Genomic DNA, 16663 nt, shown 5'->3' with positions numbered 1-16663 from the left:
AACAGCTGACTTCTCTGGTGAGTTCAACTGACATGCCACCAAGCAAGTCAAAGAAAAACTGAGAAAAGCTGCATGATAGGTAACTAAGATTTTCTCTTAACCTTGACAGCCTGTAGGTGTAGTCAATGTATGAAAGACTCCAAATAAAATGCCTTCCCCTTCATGATTTCACATATTTCCTGTGAATCTAAGCTTTAATGCTTCATGTTGCAGTGGTGAGCATTAGGGGAGTAACTGACAGGTTGGCAATACATTGTTTGAGTGTGAATGTTTCTGTATGCATATGGATGCATGCACACAAGAAGTTGTCAATCAACACATCGGGGCACAAAGCTGGCAAACACGCGCGCAAACATGCAGCGAATGAGACGTAAAACACAGGCAAACAGATTCGGTGCCGTCCTGTCTGTGCGACCCCCTTTCATTCAGATGTTGTAAATAGACTGAACACACAGTGGGCACACACACACATACAAAGGCTAACAGTCAAACAGATGTACACACAAACCCTAGATTGGAATTTATACACTGTGGACAAGTGTACATAGAAACAAACACACACACCTGTCCATCAGTCCCTATGGTGCCTCCGCAGTCTGTAAGCAGCTCAGACATGTGGTAGTAGCTGGTGAACTCCCAGAGACATGCTTCCAGGTTGAGGTTCCTGTAGAAGCGCAGTGTGCTGTTCCCCCGCAGAGAGCTGCTGAACTGATAGGGCGCTGTGTCTCCCATGCTTTCTGGGCTGCGCGTCGAGGCGGTGATGAAGCTGTGACCTGTGGTGACCTCGTTGTAGTCAAGCAAGTTGGAGCAGCGGTGGTTGCCGACCCGGGTTCCATCTGGACTGAGAGTCAGTTCAAAGTTCATGAGGGGGCGGGTGGAGATGACCGGAAGCATGCCTGCGAGGCGAAAAGAGACGATGTGATTCCGACTGTGTCCAACTATCTTTGAAACCGAGAGAGAAATTATTATTTTAAAAAAAATGTAGTGGAAAGGAATAGTTGAGTGAGAGAAGTGATGAAAAGAAAAGCAGGGGAGCAACCGAAAAAAAGGAAGAAGGAAACCTGGAGGAGACGAGGCAGAAGGAAACTGATTAAAAATCAAGGAGGGAATGTTAAGTAGCGGGTGTGCTGGAGGGTTTCTACAGCGGGGTTCGATACAACCCGGCAAGATCTACATTCTGGCTGTCACGCTCCTGAGGATCCACGGACGTGAATATTACACACACTACATTACACCTCGCTTCATCTGTGGTCCTGCCTCTAGCTCCTACCTACCATCTATGTGAGGCATGGTGACAGTCACTTTGATGAGGTTGGGGTGTTTCGGGTCGTCTGCTCCAGTGTAGCGTAGCTTGGCAGAGAAAGGCTCGGCGCCAACGGTCCCCATCTTACGTGGTTGACACATACCTTTATATAACAGAGGAGCAGAGAGGAGAGATTCTGAACACAAGGACACGACTGCATCGCTTTGGAGGAAAGAAGACAAACTAAATGGCTCTTATTGTGTCTACAGCTGTGATAAATCCACCTTCAGTTATTTTTACATTGTTATATTTATTGTAATATACCGTTAGACACATTTTTCTCATAACCTGCCCGAACTATCACTGAGTCAGGTAGTGATTTCCACATTTCTAAGAATACCCTGCGAGCAGCTTGAGACGTGTACCTGAACTTGTTGCATTCAGGATGTGTAGGTGGAGTGAGCACAGCATAAGTGATAGTGTAGCAACAGCATTTGAGGACAGAGTGAGAGCTCGGATCCTTGAGTATTTCCGTTTTATGCCACTTTATACTTTCAGGGGGAAATATTTACTTTAAGACATTTATTTAACAGTTTTAGCTACTAATTACTTTGTAGATTAAGATTTTACACACAAAACATATGATGACCTGAAACACATCGTTAGAACTTCATGCATCAGCAATAATAAGCCAATAAAATTATACTTAATACTATAACATTTTTCTGCATGATGAGTACTATTACTTTTGATACGTTAAGTATATTTAACTTTTTATACTTAAATTTTTAATCAAGTAACATTTTAAATGCAGGCCTTTTTATTTCTAATGGAGTATTTATCCACTGTGATATTGTTACTTTTACTAAAAGGAACAGTGTGTAGGATTTAGGGGGATATATTGGCAAAAATTGAATATAATTAAACAAGTATGTTTTCTTCAGTATATAATCACCTGAAAATAGGAATCGTCTTTTTGCCACCTTAGAATGGGCCGTTTATAAATACGTAGGGAGCGGGACCTCGACTGCAGACATTGCCATGTTGCACCGCCATGTTTCTACAGTTCCCCAGAATGGACAAAACAAACACTGGCTCTAGAAAGGGTCATTCAAGTTTTCACGTTTTCTTGCCAGCCACAGTAATTCGCAGCCCCTCCACATTGAAAGCATCAGATAAACACTGTTTATCTATTCATTTAAATTTTCTTTAACATGAACCTGCTTTATTAAGTGTTTTTACCAGTTTCGATCACTCAGTCCAGTTCTATTGGACAGAGAGAGACCTCTGCGGACAATTCAGGTCATGGTAAAAGCCTCCTGAATGTCTGGTTCAGAAATAAGGTGAGCTCACATTAAGTTATCAGAGAAGCGAGCACACACAGCAGGTGCTGGGATGGTGGTCAGTCTCCGATGTGCCAAACAGCTGAGTAAAAACTCTGATTTGTAACACTAAACTGCTTTATTCAATGTTTTTACTGGTTTTAATCAAATGGTCCATTTCCGATAGAGAAGAGGAGACCTCTGCAGATAATTCAGCTAATAATTCAACCGAGAGAAGTTTCAGCTGGTTGCAGTCTGCAATCCTCACCGTTAGGCACCACCAAATCCCTCTAAATCCTACACACTGTTCCCACACAGATCTAGTGTGTAGGATTTAGTGGCATCTAGCAGTGAAGTTGCAGAACTGAAACTTCTCCCATGTGCTAAGTGTGTACGAGAACCACGGTGGCTGTCGCAAAAACGTGAGTGACCCTATTTAGAGCCGGTGTTTGGTTTGTCTGTGCTGGGCTACTATAGAACAACACAGTGGACTCCAAGCAGAGGACCTGCTCTATATGTAGATGTAAATGTCTCATTCTAAGGTAACAAAAACAAAATAATTCTTATTTTCAGATGATTATACACCAACGAAAATGTAGTTCTAAATATTATCACCAACTCTGCCATAAGATGCCCAGACATCCTACACAGTGGATCTTTAAATAAAGGATCTGAATACTTCTTCAACACTTTTTGTCATCTGCTTTATAAGTCCTATAATGCTGAAAAACACAGAACAAACCGTGACCAGAAAGCTGCATTATCAAAACATGTTTTTCAGTCATTTTTTTAGGCACATTTTTCTTTTCATGTGCCTGTTATGCAGCTGTACCGTACAGTATGTACTGTTCATTCAAAAGCACTATTCCTGAACATGATGCTTGAAGAACAAAGCCCTTCTGGTTCTCTTAGCAAAATGGGGCCAAATCCCTGTTCAATTCCTCCTCCAGAAAACTGGCAACATAATACATAGGGATGGGTGTTTATTGTTCTCTCCTCACCTTCCTCCTGGCTGATAGTGACGATGGGGCTGCTGAGCTCTAAACCCTCATCTCCATTAGAATTAACGGCTCTAGCAGCACACTGGACCCTGGAGCCGGCCTGGAAGTAGACTGAGTCCAATGTAATCATCTTAGAGGACGTAAAGAAGGTGTCAAAGTCCACCTCTCTCATGGGACTGGTGACGCCATCAGGGCCAGCTGGGGCGCTGATGAGCCAGCGGTATCGGGTCAAGGTGTTGTTGATGTGCTCGCTGACACAGATAGAGCCTGTCTTGTCGTAGTCTGGGTATTTCGTGTTGCAAGCCTGGAGGATGGATAAGGAGTAGAGCATGAGTGGGCGGGTGGGCAGGGACAGCAGAGAGATGGGAAAGATACAGCAGATGCCAGAGGACAAAAGGAGAAAGAGGTGCAGAATACAAACGAGTAAGCAACTGTTGCCAAGGAAATCCAGATGTTTCAGTGTGTTAGGTTTTCTCGTAGTTTAGCTCTTAAAATGTCTTTTTACCTTTGCCAAGGAGGTTATGTGTCTGTATTTAAGCTCTCAAAGTGGCTTTTTTTAATCTAAGAGAACCGTTCATTCACTCTACACTTTGTGAGTGTATTGCCAAGGACTCAAGGACATGCATTGAGGAATTTGGTGAGATTTGGACACACAACATATTCAACCTTAAAAAACTTTGAATGGCCAAGCAAGCAGCGCTCTGTGCAGTAGCAGGGACGGGGCCTTAGGGCTCTGCAGACTGAAATCATTTTTGCTGCTTGATGCTGCATATAGTAACTGTACAACCAAACCTTTCTTCACTTCCCTGAAATCAACGAGTATAGGTGTATAGCCTATAGGATAAGTGCCACTCTGCCATTTCCGCTTAAAATGTGTAAGTTTGCCATTCTAAAGTATAACACTAATAACATTATCGTTGGCATAGTACCAAATGAAATTGATGCTCAACTTTACAATCGTGGTTGTAACTTACACACCTGTTTAGACATTGAAACCTTTGCCAAGCAGAACTGAAACTGTCTAGAGCCACAACTTGGATGTGTTTTTCACGAGGTCGATTTAGCAATCTGGGGGCCACCAGGCAAACGCCATCTTGCTTTACTTTTCACCCTTTCTCAGCAAACACTGAGACACTGAATGACAGCTGTTTGAACGTCTAATCAAGATGTCCCGTTTATTCCAATACAGCTGTGACGTTACCTAGCCATCAGTTGGACATCCTTCCTGAGCTTCCTAGCAATTCAAAGTTATAATGTCCAAATAATAAATTAAGATTGTACCACAGGGGACTCAAACACCAGTATCCTGTGTGAAAGCCCTTTTCATCCACCATGACTTTCCATCTAAGTGGACTTTGTCACTCTTTACACTGATTTTCACCTGATTTTCTGACAAAAAGCTCTGAAGGCTACTTCTCCCATGTGCCATCAAAGACAGCTTGAATAAAGACTTTTGGTTTTTAAAAACACCACAGTCTTAAAATGATGACACAGGAGTGTAATTTACATGTACATAAGTGGCATAAACATTTTTTTTAATTTCAACTAGAATTACTACAGCACAGTTGTATGACTCAGTATGTTAAATGCCTCTGTGAACTAGTCAATGCAGTTGATGCGGTTTACAACCAAGTCTGTCCAGAGTCATATGTCGCCAGTGAAACAGTGAAAAACATGCTTCAAATATGGATGTTACTGCAAATAAACTACATATTCCAAAATGTGGATGCTTCACACACATCTTCAACCTGGCAGCACAGAACATCTGGTCAAAGTGGATGTTTGTGCCAAATTTGAGGAAATTCCCTCAAGGCCTTCTTAAAATTTTGTGTTCACGAGAATAAGATAGACGCAAGGTCACAGTGACCTTGGAAAGTGGACATTTGTGTCAAATGTGAAGATACTCCCTCAACAGGTTCTTGAGATATTGCATTCACGCAAGTGAGACAGCTACAAAGGTCACAGGGTCCTTGATCTTTGACCACCAAATTCTAATCAGTTCATCCTTGAGTCCAAGCAGACATTTGTGCCAAATTTGAAGAAATTCCTTCAAGATATTTTTAAAATATCACATTCACAATAATAAGATGAACAAGGCCACAGTGTCCTTGACCTTTGACAACCAAATTTTAATCAGTTCACCAGTGAGTCCAAGAAGTCATTTGTGTCGAATTCCCTGAATGAGATTGAGATATCGCATTCACAAGAGTAGGTAAAAAAGGTCACAGTGACCTTGAACTCCAACCATCAAAATCTAATCAGTTCAGTGTTGAGTCAAGGTGGACATTTGTATAAATTTAAAGAAATTCCCTCATGGTGTTTTTAAGATATTGAGTTCACAAGAGTAAGACAAACAAGGTCACAGAGACCTTGACCTTTGGACTTTAACCACCAAACCCTAATCAGTTCATTGTTGAGTCTAAGAGGATGAATCTGCCAACTTTGAAAACACAAACTTGAGGCATTCTTGAGATATCGCATTCACGAGAATTGGACACGCGGACGGACGGACAACCCGAAAACATGGCCATGGCTATAGCTGGTACAGAGGCATAAAAAAAGGTTGCTGAGTAATACTAGTCTCTGGACGTGGAGTGGATGTCACATTGCGGCCGTCTGATTACAACCATTTCACAACCAAACAAATAAATTGTCAGAAAATGTTGTATTTTTCATAGTAATAATATGATCATTATTTCCTGGTATGTAAGAGAGGTTATGACTGGACCATTACTGGACGTAGAAACAATGTCATTGTCTGGCTGCCTGCCTCATAGCCAATGTTAACCAATCAATGTTTGCTGCGTTCTTTAACTGAGAAGGCTTGTATTGGCGGTGGACAAGCAATCAGCCCATTGCGCACAGGCATGTTTCAGACAGGCACTGCACAAGTAATTAGAAAGACTGAGACATGGGGAGGAGGGCTAAGCTTTGAACTGTTTCCATGGATATCCTTTAAAACCTGTTGACACTGAGCCTTCTGATGCAGCACTCAACATTTCAGTTTTGACAAGACTGCTTCATTTCATCCCCCTGACCACAACACAGGGAAACACGCACGCACACCCAGCAGTCACCTGAGAAGCAAATGACTTAACACATCACGAAAATCCATTTAAGTGTCTCCCTGAGCCTATATTCAAGAGTGGAAGTGGTTCTCCTGTGTCTGAAAGCACAAGGACTGTGGCCTACTAAACTGTGTAATGTGTCTTTTAAGGACAGACTGGCCAACTCTGGAAGGACAGCTTAACTTTGGTTGAAGAAAAGTACAGGTCCTAAGGGTCCTAACAATGTGCTTTCTACTCCCAGAGGATGTGGGTCTTGATTAGGCCCTGCTACCTCATTACAGGAAAAGCCGACAAATTAAACTGCCAAGTTAGGGTTTCCCGGGCGATGCTAGAGTGAGCTGTTTTTGTAGAGCGACTTGCAATAAAACCCAAAAGATTTCAGTTTGACTCACGGTGACACAGATGACAGGGTAGCCAGCTGGTGGATGGAGGTTATCTGTTGTCCTGGAGACATCATCATAATGGAGCAGCGACACCACATGAGGCAGAGAGGGGAAGGTGACATCAGCCATGCTGTTGGTCTCCTCGATGTAAACTATCACTTTAGTTACCTGTTCCAGAGAAAAGAGGTTTAAGACTAATGAGAATGGGAGGACCTCTGGCTGAGTCCTGGGCAGCAGCCTGCGTTTGATTCCAACTCACGGCCCTTTGGTGTATCTCACCCCCCTCTCATCCTCCTTTCCTGACACTTTCAAAAAGATCTACAAAGTAATCTTTAAAAAACAAGCAAACAAAATAAATATTATGAGACCTACTCTAACGCAGTGCTGTTTGTGTAAGACACTGTGAATTATTATCACTGAAATGAGTCACGTCATGACAGACCTGGATTTACAATCTCACAATCATGGCTGAGTCTCTGCTTCTTTCTTCTTTCTCTCATTTCTCTCTGCCTGTTTTCTTCTGCAGATAATCTATTATTTATTGTGAAATGTTTTCCTTGCTCCTTTGGCTGCAACTACAGCAAAGTGCTTCTGTTGTCTGGGCCTGGACACCCTTGTAAAAGAGATCCCTGGTCTCTGTGGGACTGACCTGGATAAATGGGTCAAATCAGAAAGAAATAAAAAAGTTTTTCATCTCTTCTCTTTCTCCCCTCAAGCTGAGATTGCAGTAACCGCCAGTTTGGATTTAGTGTGATTTGTTGCATTGTGGTTAGGCAGGAACATACTGCTAACCTGAGTTTCAGCCACCATGTTTTCATCAGGCTTCAGGTGGAGAGTAAAGGCTTCCCTCATCTCTCGGACGCCATCGAATAGCACCTCCACCTCCACCATATGTTCCTTATCCCCCTGTTTAAACTCAATGTCTGGAAACACACACATGCAGCAGGAAAATCAGTTTTAAATGTACTTGACTAATTGAATATAAAACAACAGATCATCATTAGAACAAGTGTAATGTATTGTAGGAGTAATTTTTGATGGTTTTGTCGTGATTAAAAGCAGTCTGGTGACATCAAGGCCAATTTTCTACCTTTTTTATTTTAGTAAAAAAAAAAAATCTAAAAAGCCCAATTCATGTTTTATTGCTTCAGAGGAAGGTATCACTTAACTAAAAAGCTTTGCAGGTTTTGCATTTGCATAGTGCCAAAGGTGGTCCATCTTCTAGTGAGGTAAGTAATAGAGCTTTGCATTGGAAATGTGCTGCGCTGAGAAAATATTGTGCAAAATGAGAAATTCAACGCTGCATGATTCGAAACTGCTGGGAAATTTGAACGGTGGGTAGGCAGGTATGATTTGAATAGACTGAATGTATTCATATAAATATTTCAGGCCTTGATTAAGCTAAGAAAGGTTCACTGCGCTAAAAGCCGAGTGGACGGCGAAGAAGACTTCACCCTGCTGACAAAGCATGAAGTATGCTGAAATTCAATTAAAAATTACATGACCCTCCACTGGACTATTGCAGAAATTACCTTTCCCCACTTGGGATGAAATTAGAAATCAATGACCCTCACCCAGATAAATCCCTATGCCCACTTTCATTAATTTAACACTCCTATAGGGAGCCTTGTTTCAAAACCTTTCTTATTACTGTAGCTGCTGTAAATGCATAGCAGAAATCTACCAGAAATACATCTGCAGGCCAGTAAGAATAAAGATAATGGGTAATACTTTACTTGAAGGTATCTACATGACACTGTCATAACTATGACATGACACTGTCATGAACTTGTCATAAACATTATGTACATGTCATAAACCTTTATGACTGCTGTCATTAAGTGTCATTTGTTTTTTGTAATGACAAGCTGAGATTGTTTGGGTTGTCTTGATAATGACACCTTGACATTAATCAAAGTGACATTACCAGAAGTTGTCTTTGTCATGACAAGTTGACATTAAACTTGCTTGGGATGTCCTTATAATAACAACATTAATACAAAGACATCTTCTGGTAATGTCATCCTGGTTGATGTCAAGTTGTCATTATCAGGACATCCCAAACAAATTTAATGTCATCTTGTAATGACAAAGACAACTTTTGGTAATGTCACTTTGATTAATGTCAAGTTGTCATAATCAAGACAACCCAAACAATGTCAACTTGTCATTACAAAAACCGAATGACACTTAATGACAGCAATTATAAACGTTCAAGACATGTACATAATGTTCATGACAGGTTCATGACAGTGTCATGTCACTCTTATGTAGATACCTTCAAGTAAAGTGTTACCAGATAAGGTAACATGTGACATTTTTGGAGCACTGGTGCTGCTATAAATGTTGTTTTAGGACATGTATTTAACATATTAAAGGAGTGGTTTTGAAGGGTTAAGCCTATTTTGTGCAAATAACAATTACTTTTGCAAACCATGCTGATGATGTTTTACATTTTTGGACGCATCCACTGGTTCACACTCTTGACTTTATCATAAACTCTTGAGAACATCAAGTGTGAGCTGTTTGTCAAAGTCACATTACTGTTGCATCATAATGTTCTTTAACCTCAGCTTGATTCTGAAAAGTTGCATTATTTAATTTTCATTAGTTTTGGGTTTTTAAGCAAAGTTTAGCTTGAATAGGATGTGTGTAAGGGTTACCTTGAGACACAGGGTAGTAGTCCTCTCCTGAGATAGCCGACCCGTCTTTGGTGTGCACGCGGACCACTGACACCTTTGATGTGTCACCCACCCGTACCACAGGTATCCTCACAGTTGCCACGGCACCGGCCTCCTTCGGTTCACTGACACTAAACTTGGTTTCCGAAAAACGAATGATGGGCTCTGAGGTGCACAGACCAAGAGAAAAATGTAATAAATGCTGACACACTGTCGGATCATGGAAATAAACCTTTAATTCTGACTCCCGAAATTATTATTTAAAACCATATGTGTTCAAAAGCTCCGTTTACCATGTTTCATATTCATCCGCCTTAACTCCTCCACTATTCAGATAAATTCTATAAAACCCTGGGATAACTGCTTTTTATTTTACCATATATTCCATTCCTGTTTTCCTCCCCCTCTTCATCTCACTTACTGTCAGCTGTGTCCTTGATTTTCACCAGGGTCTCATTCAGAGCTCCCACTGATGCGCCAAACTGTGAGTCGCTCCTCGGGTTCCCTAAGACCAACCGCAGCTCCTCTCCTTCCTCGTACAGCGTGTCATCAACCAGTGACAGAATACATTGCTTCTCCGCCTCGCCTAGAGTGTACAGCAGGATGGCGATGACGAGACATGTCAAGAAATTTGAGGTGAAGAAAGGACAGAATAAGTTCTGGAATAATTCTTTTTTTTTTTCTTTTTACAGCATATGACATCTTATTTATATAACTTTAACCCACATAACCCTTTGTTCAATTCCTCCTGAGTTTTTCGAAGCTGTTTGCACATTTTGCAGAAAAGAAAATACTGAAAATGACAGCCCAGCAGGTAATGTGTGGAATATAGTTAAATCTGCAAGCCCTTGCAATATCTGCAAGCTACTGTTGGTTTTGCAAAAAAACGTGTGACAAAAAAACAAACCTGTTTCTTTGTTAGAGCTGTTTATTTCATTAAAAAGGTGTCAATTCTCAAGACAAGAGATGAATAAAAAAGAAATGAAGTGAAAATGTGTGATGTGCTTGTGTGATTAATGAAATACCTGGTAAGAAAGTGATGATAGATGTTTCTGTGTTGGGTCGCTCATCAAAGTCAGAGGCGACCTGCGCAGAGCCCTGACGGGTGAAACAGCGAACAGTAGATTTGTGTCTGATGTCACCGCTGCGGTACACTGTTGCTGTGATCTGACCGTCACTCTCCTCCCCAGTGTACACCGGCTCACGGAACTGAACCTTTGGCACTGTCAGTCAACAAGATTGTTCAGTCACATATGAAAAAGTGAGTAATAATGTCTCCCAAGCTGTCTGGGCTGATGTCAAAAAGCAAGTCAAACAGCACAGCAAACAGAAACCACGAATACACAGTACAAGAAAAGTGACAAATTAATTGTTAAGTTGTGTTTAGAAAGGCAGCTAAACCGAAGAGTAAACAAGATATCGTGACAAGCTGGAAAAACATGTTTCTAAGACAGTACTTAGTAAGGTTTTTATACAGTTTGTCAGCACCTGGAGCAGAAATCTTCATTAATAACCTTAAGTGCTTTATCATAGGCAACTGGACTTGCTTGAGAACTGAAGACGCCTCTTGAATGAGAGGTGAAATGTCTTCAAGAAACTTAAAAGCAAGTCCAGCTGCCTAGGATATAGCACTTAAGATTACCATGACCTGAGAATCACTAATAACATATATTTTATCTATATAGCACATTTATCATGGAAAGATACAATCAAACATGCAGATTATACAAAGAAAAACAGGAGTCTACTGCCATGCTAGCAGCTGTGAGGCTGTACTTTGGCACAGTGGTGCCTTGAGCTAAATGCTAAGGTCAGTATGCTAACATGCACCATGTGCCAAGACTCAGTTTAGAGTGTTAGCATGCTGAGGATGACGGGAATATCATAAAACCTAAACTTCCAAAGTACTGGACAAGAACTGATGATTGTGCTACATGAAAAGCCAAAGATCACCACAGTTATTACAATTCATCCTGCGGGGCACATGAACATCTGTACAACATTTTGTACCAATCCATCGAGTAGATTTGACAGAACAAGTTTCATCAGACTCATTTGGATTCATCTTCTCGGCCCCATGGATATCTTCACCAAAAGGCTGTCGAGACATTTCACTAAAAGCAAAAAATGTGAACCTGCTGGTGTAGCTAGAGGAATTGTCAGGGGATCAACAAACTTAAGATTCATTCTCTGGGGCCCATGAATATCTGTACAAACCGTCCAGGCTGACAGACAGTAAGACTGACAGACTGACACTGTCATCCCTAGTGCCATGCAGGATTTATGGTTAGTAGCAAAAAATTAGAAGATCAGGTCACTTACAGTCAGACACCGAGTCATTGATGAAGACTGTAGCCTTCCCAGGTTCTCCCAGGATGCCGTTCACTGGCATACGTAGAACGAGCTCAAAGCTCTCAATCCCCTCCAGCTCTGGCTGTCCCAGGTCATCCAGAATGGTGACCCTGAACGTCTGCATGTTGACTCCAGGAGCAAAGTCCAGGTTACGACTGATGCCAACATAGTCAATGCCGGCTGAAGGAGGGATAGAGAGCAGGACGATGGGTGGGAAAAAAAGACAATGATAAGACTTCGAGTAGACGTACAGAACACTTGCGGATGATAAGAAATCATAAGCAGCACTTGACTCGACGACTGGGAGCTTACCCTCTGCAGAGACAGGCTCGGCCTTGCGAGAGCGGACGGTGACAGTGCCGGTATTGGACAGATCTGTTCCTGTCCTCCACACTTTGACCTCCACGTATCCATCACTCTCATCCACATGATACACAGCCACTCCAAAGTAAAACACTGGAGCTGGAGAGCAAAGATAGAGAAGAGGAAATAATTAAATTTGCAGTAATTGTTGAATCTTTTATAATGCTGTTTATTATGCCATAAATTTAAGAGCTTTTATTTTATTTTTGATCAGTGCACATTTGGGCACTGGTGATTTGGTCTTTTAAGAGCTCTGTTAGTAATCTCATGTTGCTTTGAAACTTTACTCATAGTTAATATGAATAGTGGCACTTTTGTACCTGACGAATTCTGTTTAATGGCCTTGACCTCAAATGACCCACCTTTGTAGCAGGGTTCATTTTCGCAACTTTGTTATTGTACTTTTTGTTAAGTGTTAATGTTAATTGTCTCCCCTCCTTATGTGCGCACCTGTGGTGACATTAGACCTGTCAGCAGCCACCCGCAGTCTGACATGATTCATTTGTAAAGCCAACAGCCAGACACGGAGGTCAAACAGCGGCAGCTACAGGGAAGCGTGACCTTTCCACCTTTCCTGGCCTCTCATCCTACCTCATTGTTACCATTCTTCTGACGGAAACCACTGAGTACTTTCAACAAAAAAAAAAAAGATGCAGTTAGCAGTGAAAAACAAGGCCTCTCTATGAGTGTGTGCGGTGTGTCTCTTTCTCTGAATGTGGTATAGTGAGATGGTGAGACAGAGAGAAAGCGGCCCCCTAGACTGCTCAAAGGCTTGTTTGAACTGGCATTGTTTCCTGAGGCAGCAAAGTGGAGGCAGTCCAATGTGTATTTGACAGCTTCATCTCTCACAAACCCCCCCCTGCCATCAAGTCCAAAAAAACTGACAGAATAAAAGTTCTTCTGTCTCCGTTTTAAGATGCCACTCTCTCTCACTTGGCTCCTTTCTTATATTCTGGCATATAATCCAAAAATAGCATGCGTATTATCATTTTTTTTGTGTCATGATCAAACACTTAAGCAGTCCAGAGATGTTTTTTTTCTCCCTGAATATTACTTTGCTGATATATGAACTTTCATATTTTATTTATATACTTTAACTGGGCCAGATAACAAAAGCTAAGCATAGTGTACATAACTAAGGGGATGAGAAAATTTACTGCAGTTACATTTTAACTCTCAATTTGACAGAATAAGTGACAGCCCAGGGCACAATACCCAACGAGTATCACACATCAAGTGTGTCCTCTCTCTCCATCAAAAGACTTGGTGCATCTGTCTTTCTCTCATACCTTTTCCTCCTACACACTCTGCTTCACCTAGCAGATGTAGCGCTGGTTTGTAATGCAAATAGAATTTGTGTATTTGCACAATGGCAGAGTAAAAGGAAAATTACAGATTGTGTAGGTGGGAGAAACACATGGGAAAAACATCTAACCAAATAATCTGGTAAACAATGCAGAGGCTGGTAAGTGGGTTTATTTGGAGGCTTATTATTGCATTAATGCATGCCTCAATGGTAGTGGGAACATGAAGCATATCTGTAAACACTATGCAGGCAATCTGGCACACATTGTGGAAGTGGAAACTTCTGCTCGAGTGCTAATATATACATGTCTGCATTCACACGTCCCGACAGCTCCCGGGGACGACAAATTCTTGACACCACAACGGGAGTTGAGTGATGACTGATGAGTGAGAACTGCATCCTCTCTCCCCTCCGGGGCCACGCCTGTGGTTTAGCACTCTGAAGTGTGTGTGAGGGCTGGGGAAGGTGTAAAGCCAAATTGTGATAATTACTATGTGTGGGTGTCTGTCGCCATTTGTGTGTCACTGCGCCTTTAAATACAGTTTACAAAACATTCTCAGCTGTCCTCTGAAGCAGGGCCCCAGCCTTCGGAGTAAGGTTGACTAATAATATCTCACAACATTGTCTATAAATATTAGCCTGGAGCATTGTGTGCTTTTCTTTATGTTGCAGACTTTCCATTGGTACCTGGGATTAAAAAGCATACATGTGATACTGTATGTTCTAAATCATGTTTATTCTTTTTTTTAACTTTTCCCACGTTTTTCCTTTTATTGTGAAATACTGGACAGCTTTACCACCTCAGGCCTTTAAAACCATTCAACCTCGCTCACACACTGATTTAAAGATATAGTGCACCCAAAAATGAAAATTCAGCCATTATCTACTCACTCATATGCCGAGGGAGGCTCAGGTGAAGTTTTAGAGTCCTCACAACACTTGCGGAGATCCAAGGGGAGAGGGGGTAGCAACACAACTCCACCTAATGGAGGCTTATGGCGCCCCAGATTAAAACGTCCAAAAACACATAACTGAAACCACAAAATATCTCCATACTGCTTGTCCGTAGTGATCCAAGTGTCCTGAAGCCCCGACATAAAAAGTTGTTTGGAAAAACGTAATTTGAACTCTGTTTTTAGCCTCATTGTAGCCTGCAGCTCTAACTGCCTCTCTATACACCGAGCTCACGTGTGCGCACTTGCGTGAGACCGTGAGACATGGGCACCGCGTTCATGTGTGTTCACGTGCTTTCGCTGGTCTCGCACATGTGAGCGCGGTGCCCAGAGAGGCAGTTAGAGCTACAGGCTACAATGAGGCTAAAAACAAAATTTTTATGTCGGGGCTTCAGGACACTTGGATCACTACGGACGAGCAGTATGGAGATATTTTGTGGTTTCAGTTATGTGTTCTTGGACGTTTTAATCTGGGGCACCGTCAGCCTGCATTAGGTGGAGTTGTGCTGCTACCCACTCTCCCCTTGGATCTCCGCAAGTGTTGTGAGGACTCTAAAACTTCACCTGAGCCTCCATCAGCATATGGTTGAGTAGATAATGGCTGAATTTTCATTTTTGGGTGCACTATCCCTTTAAACATGCAACTATTATTGGGCAGCGTAACTACAAGTAGCAAAGTCACAAATTTAACAGCATTTCTCAGTGGTGTGGCTGTAGCGTCACTATTTTCTGAGTCAAATACTTTTTCAGTGGCAAAGTTCATTGATTGACAGAGTAGCGCTGTGGCGTCCACAAAAGTTACAAGCTCTTTTTCCCAGGTAAAAGCTCTGACGTGCAGCAGGATAAAAGTGAGGATATTAAAACTAAGGGTTAAGTAATGTATAGACGAGGGAAACACTTCCACATTATACCATATACTAATCCCTCAGTTTATTCTGCTTGCTGCTTCGCTATTGGCTTTTCGTGGCAAGACCTGCCCTACGCTGCCTCTGATTGATGCGTCTGTCTCCTGTCTTGCCCAGAGACTGTATATACGTATGCAGTGGACACTGGGAAATTGACACAAGGGCCAAGAAAAGAGGTGAGAGACAGAGAACAGTATTAAGATGGAAGAGAGGAGAGAGGGATATACTGATGCAGGATGTGTTCATGTTCTAATGTCCCCAAAAAACAAAAGTTTTAATTTTGTCTGTTATTTTTATTGTTTATAGTACTGTCTTTTATCTATTATGATTGTATTGACTGAATCCTGTTTTTGAATTACTGACAGCACCAGATAGCCGACTGACAGAGGCCAAGAAATGCATTAAGAAGGAGTTGGAGACAGAGAGGGAGAGCAATGGGCCGACTGATGATGTCATGTTATTGGAGGACATGTTCAAATTTCACCTCATTTTGATGTAGAATAACTGGTGGCTTGGCTTACTTTATTTTCCAAGTAGCTTTCCCAACACTGGCCTATTCCCATTTTCATCTTTTCAAATTTCCCCTTCCCTACCTCCCATTCCCCTATTTCCAGCCCTCTTGTTCAGTACCCACCCATCTCTAAACTCTGCCTTTATTTTGATCTCAAATATAGCCTACCTGTAAAGTTTTGTGACAGACAGACATATAAACACCTGAAAAAGTTCCCAAAACGTCTTCTGAGGTTGTTCCCAGTACAACAGGTGTCACCAGGACCACATTTAGCCTTCATGACCACACACACAGACTCACAAGGAGAAAACAAAACCAACAGTAGCTTCATTGTCGCAGCTGGTAATTAAAATATTTATAACCAAAATAATATGGTTTAAGAGTGGAATGTGGTGCAACATTATGACAACAGGTGAAACAAAGTTCCTCCAGTTCTAAGTCAGCTGCAATCTCCCTCCTGAAGTAGAGAGAAATGCCCACTTTTTATCTTCAGCAACAGCATAACGTACAAACGAGCAGTGAATGAGCAAATCTGCTGCATTGGGAGTGTGACCAACTGTAAGGCTGCCCTAATA

At 41.8% G+C, this 16663-nt stretch overlaps 1 protein-coding gene across 2 annotated transcripts in view; it reads right to left on the bottom strand.

Annotated features, from left to right (window-relative positions):
• Positions 1-16663, bottom strand: part of LOC126387380 (FRAS1-related extracellular matrix protein 2-like) — a 75469-nt gene that overhangs the window by 5202 nt on the left and 53604 nt on the right. For both annotated transcript variants that reach the window (XM_050039910.1, XM_050039918.1), the window contains exons 7-16: positions 12363-12512; positions 12021-12230; positions 10724-10921; positions 10120-10284; positions 9681-9863; positions 7810-7940; positions 7027-7185; positions 3567-3870; positions 1275-1406; positions 565-896 (exon numbers count right to left, since the gene is read on the bottom strand). In XM_050039910.1, the coding sequence (XP_049895867.1) occupies positions 565-896; positions 1275-1406; positions 3567-3870; positions 7027-7185; positions 7810-7940; positions 9681-9863; positions 10120-10284; positions 10724-10921; positions 12021-12230; positions 12363-12512 (1964 nt within the window). The remainder of the gene's footprint in view (positions 1-564; positions 897-1274; positions 1407-3566; positions 3871-7026; positions 7186-7809; positions 7941-9680; positions 9864-10119; positions 10285-10723; positions 10922-12020; positions 12231-12362; positions 12513-16663) is intronic.

This window comes from Epinephelus moara, chromosome 3 (assembly GCF_006386435.1).
Source record: "Epinephelus moara isolate mb chromosome 3, YSFRI_EMoa_1.0, whole genome shotgun sequence".
Taxonomy (NCBI): Eukaryota; Metazoa; Chordata; class Actinopteri; order Perciformes; family Serranidae; genus Epinephelus; species Epinephelus moara.
This window is presented reverse-complemented; position numbering and strand designations above follow the sequence as displayed.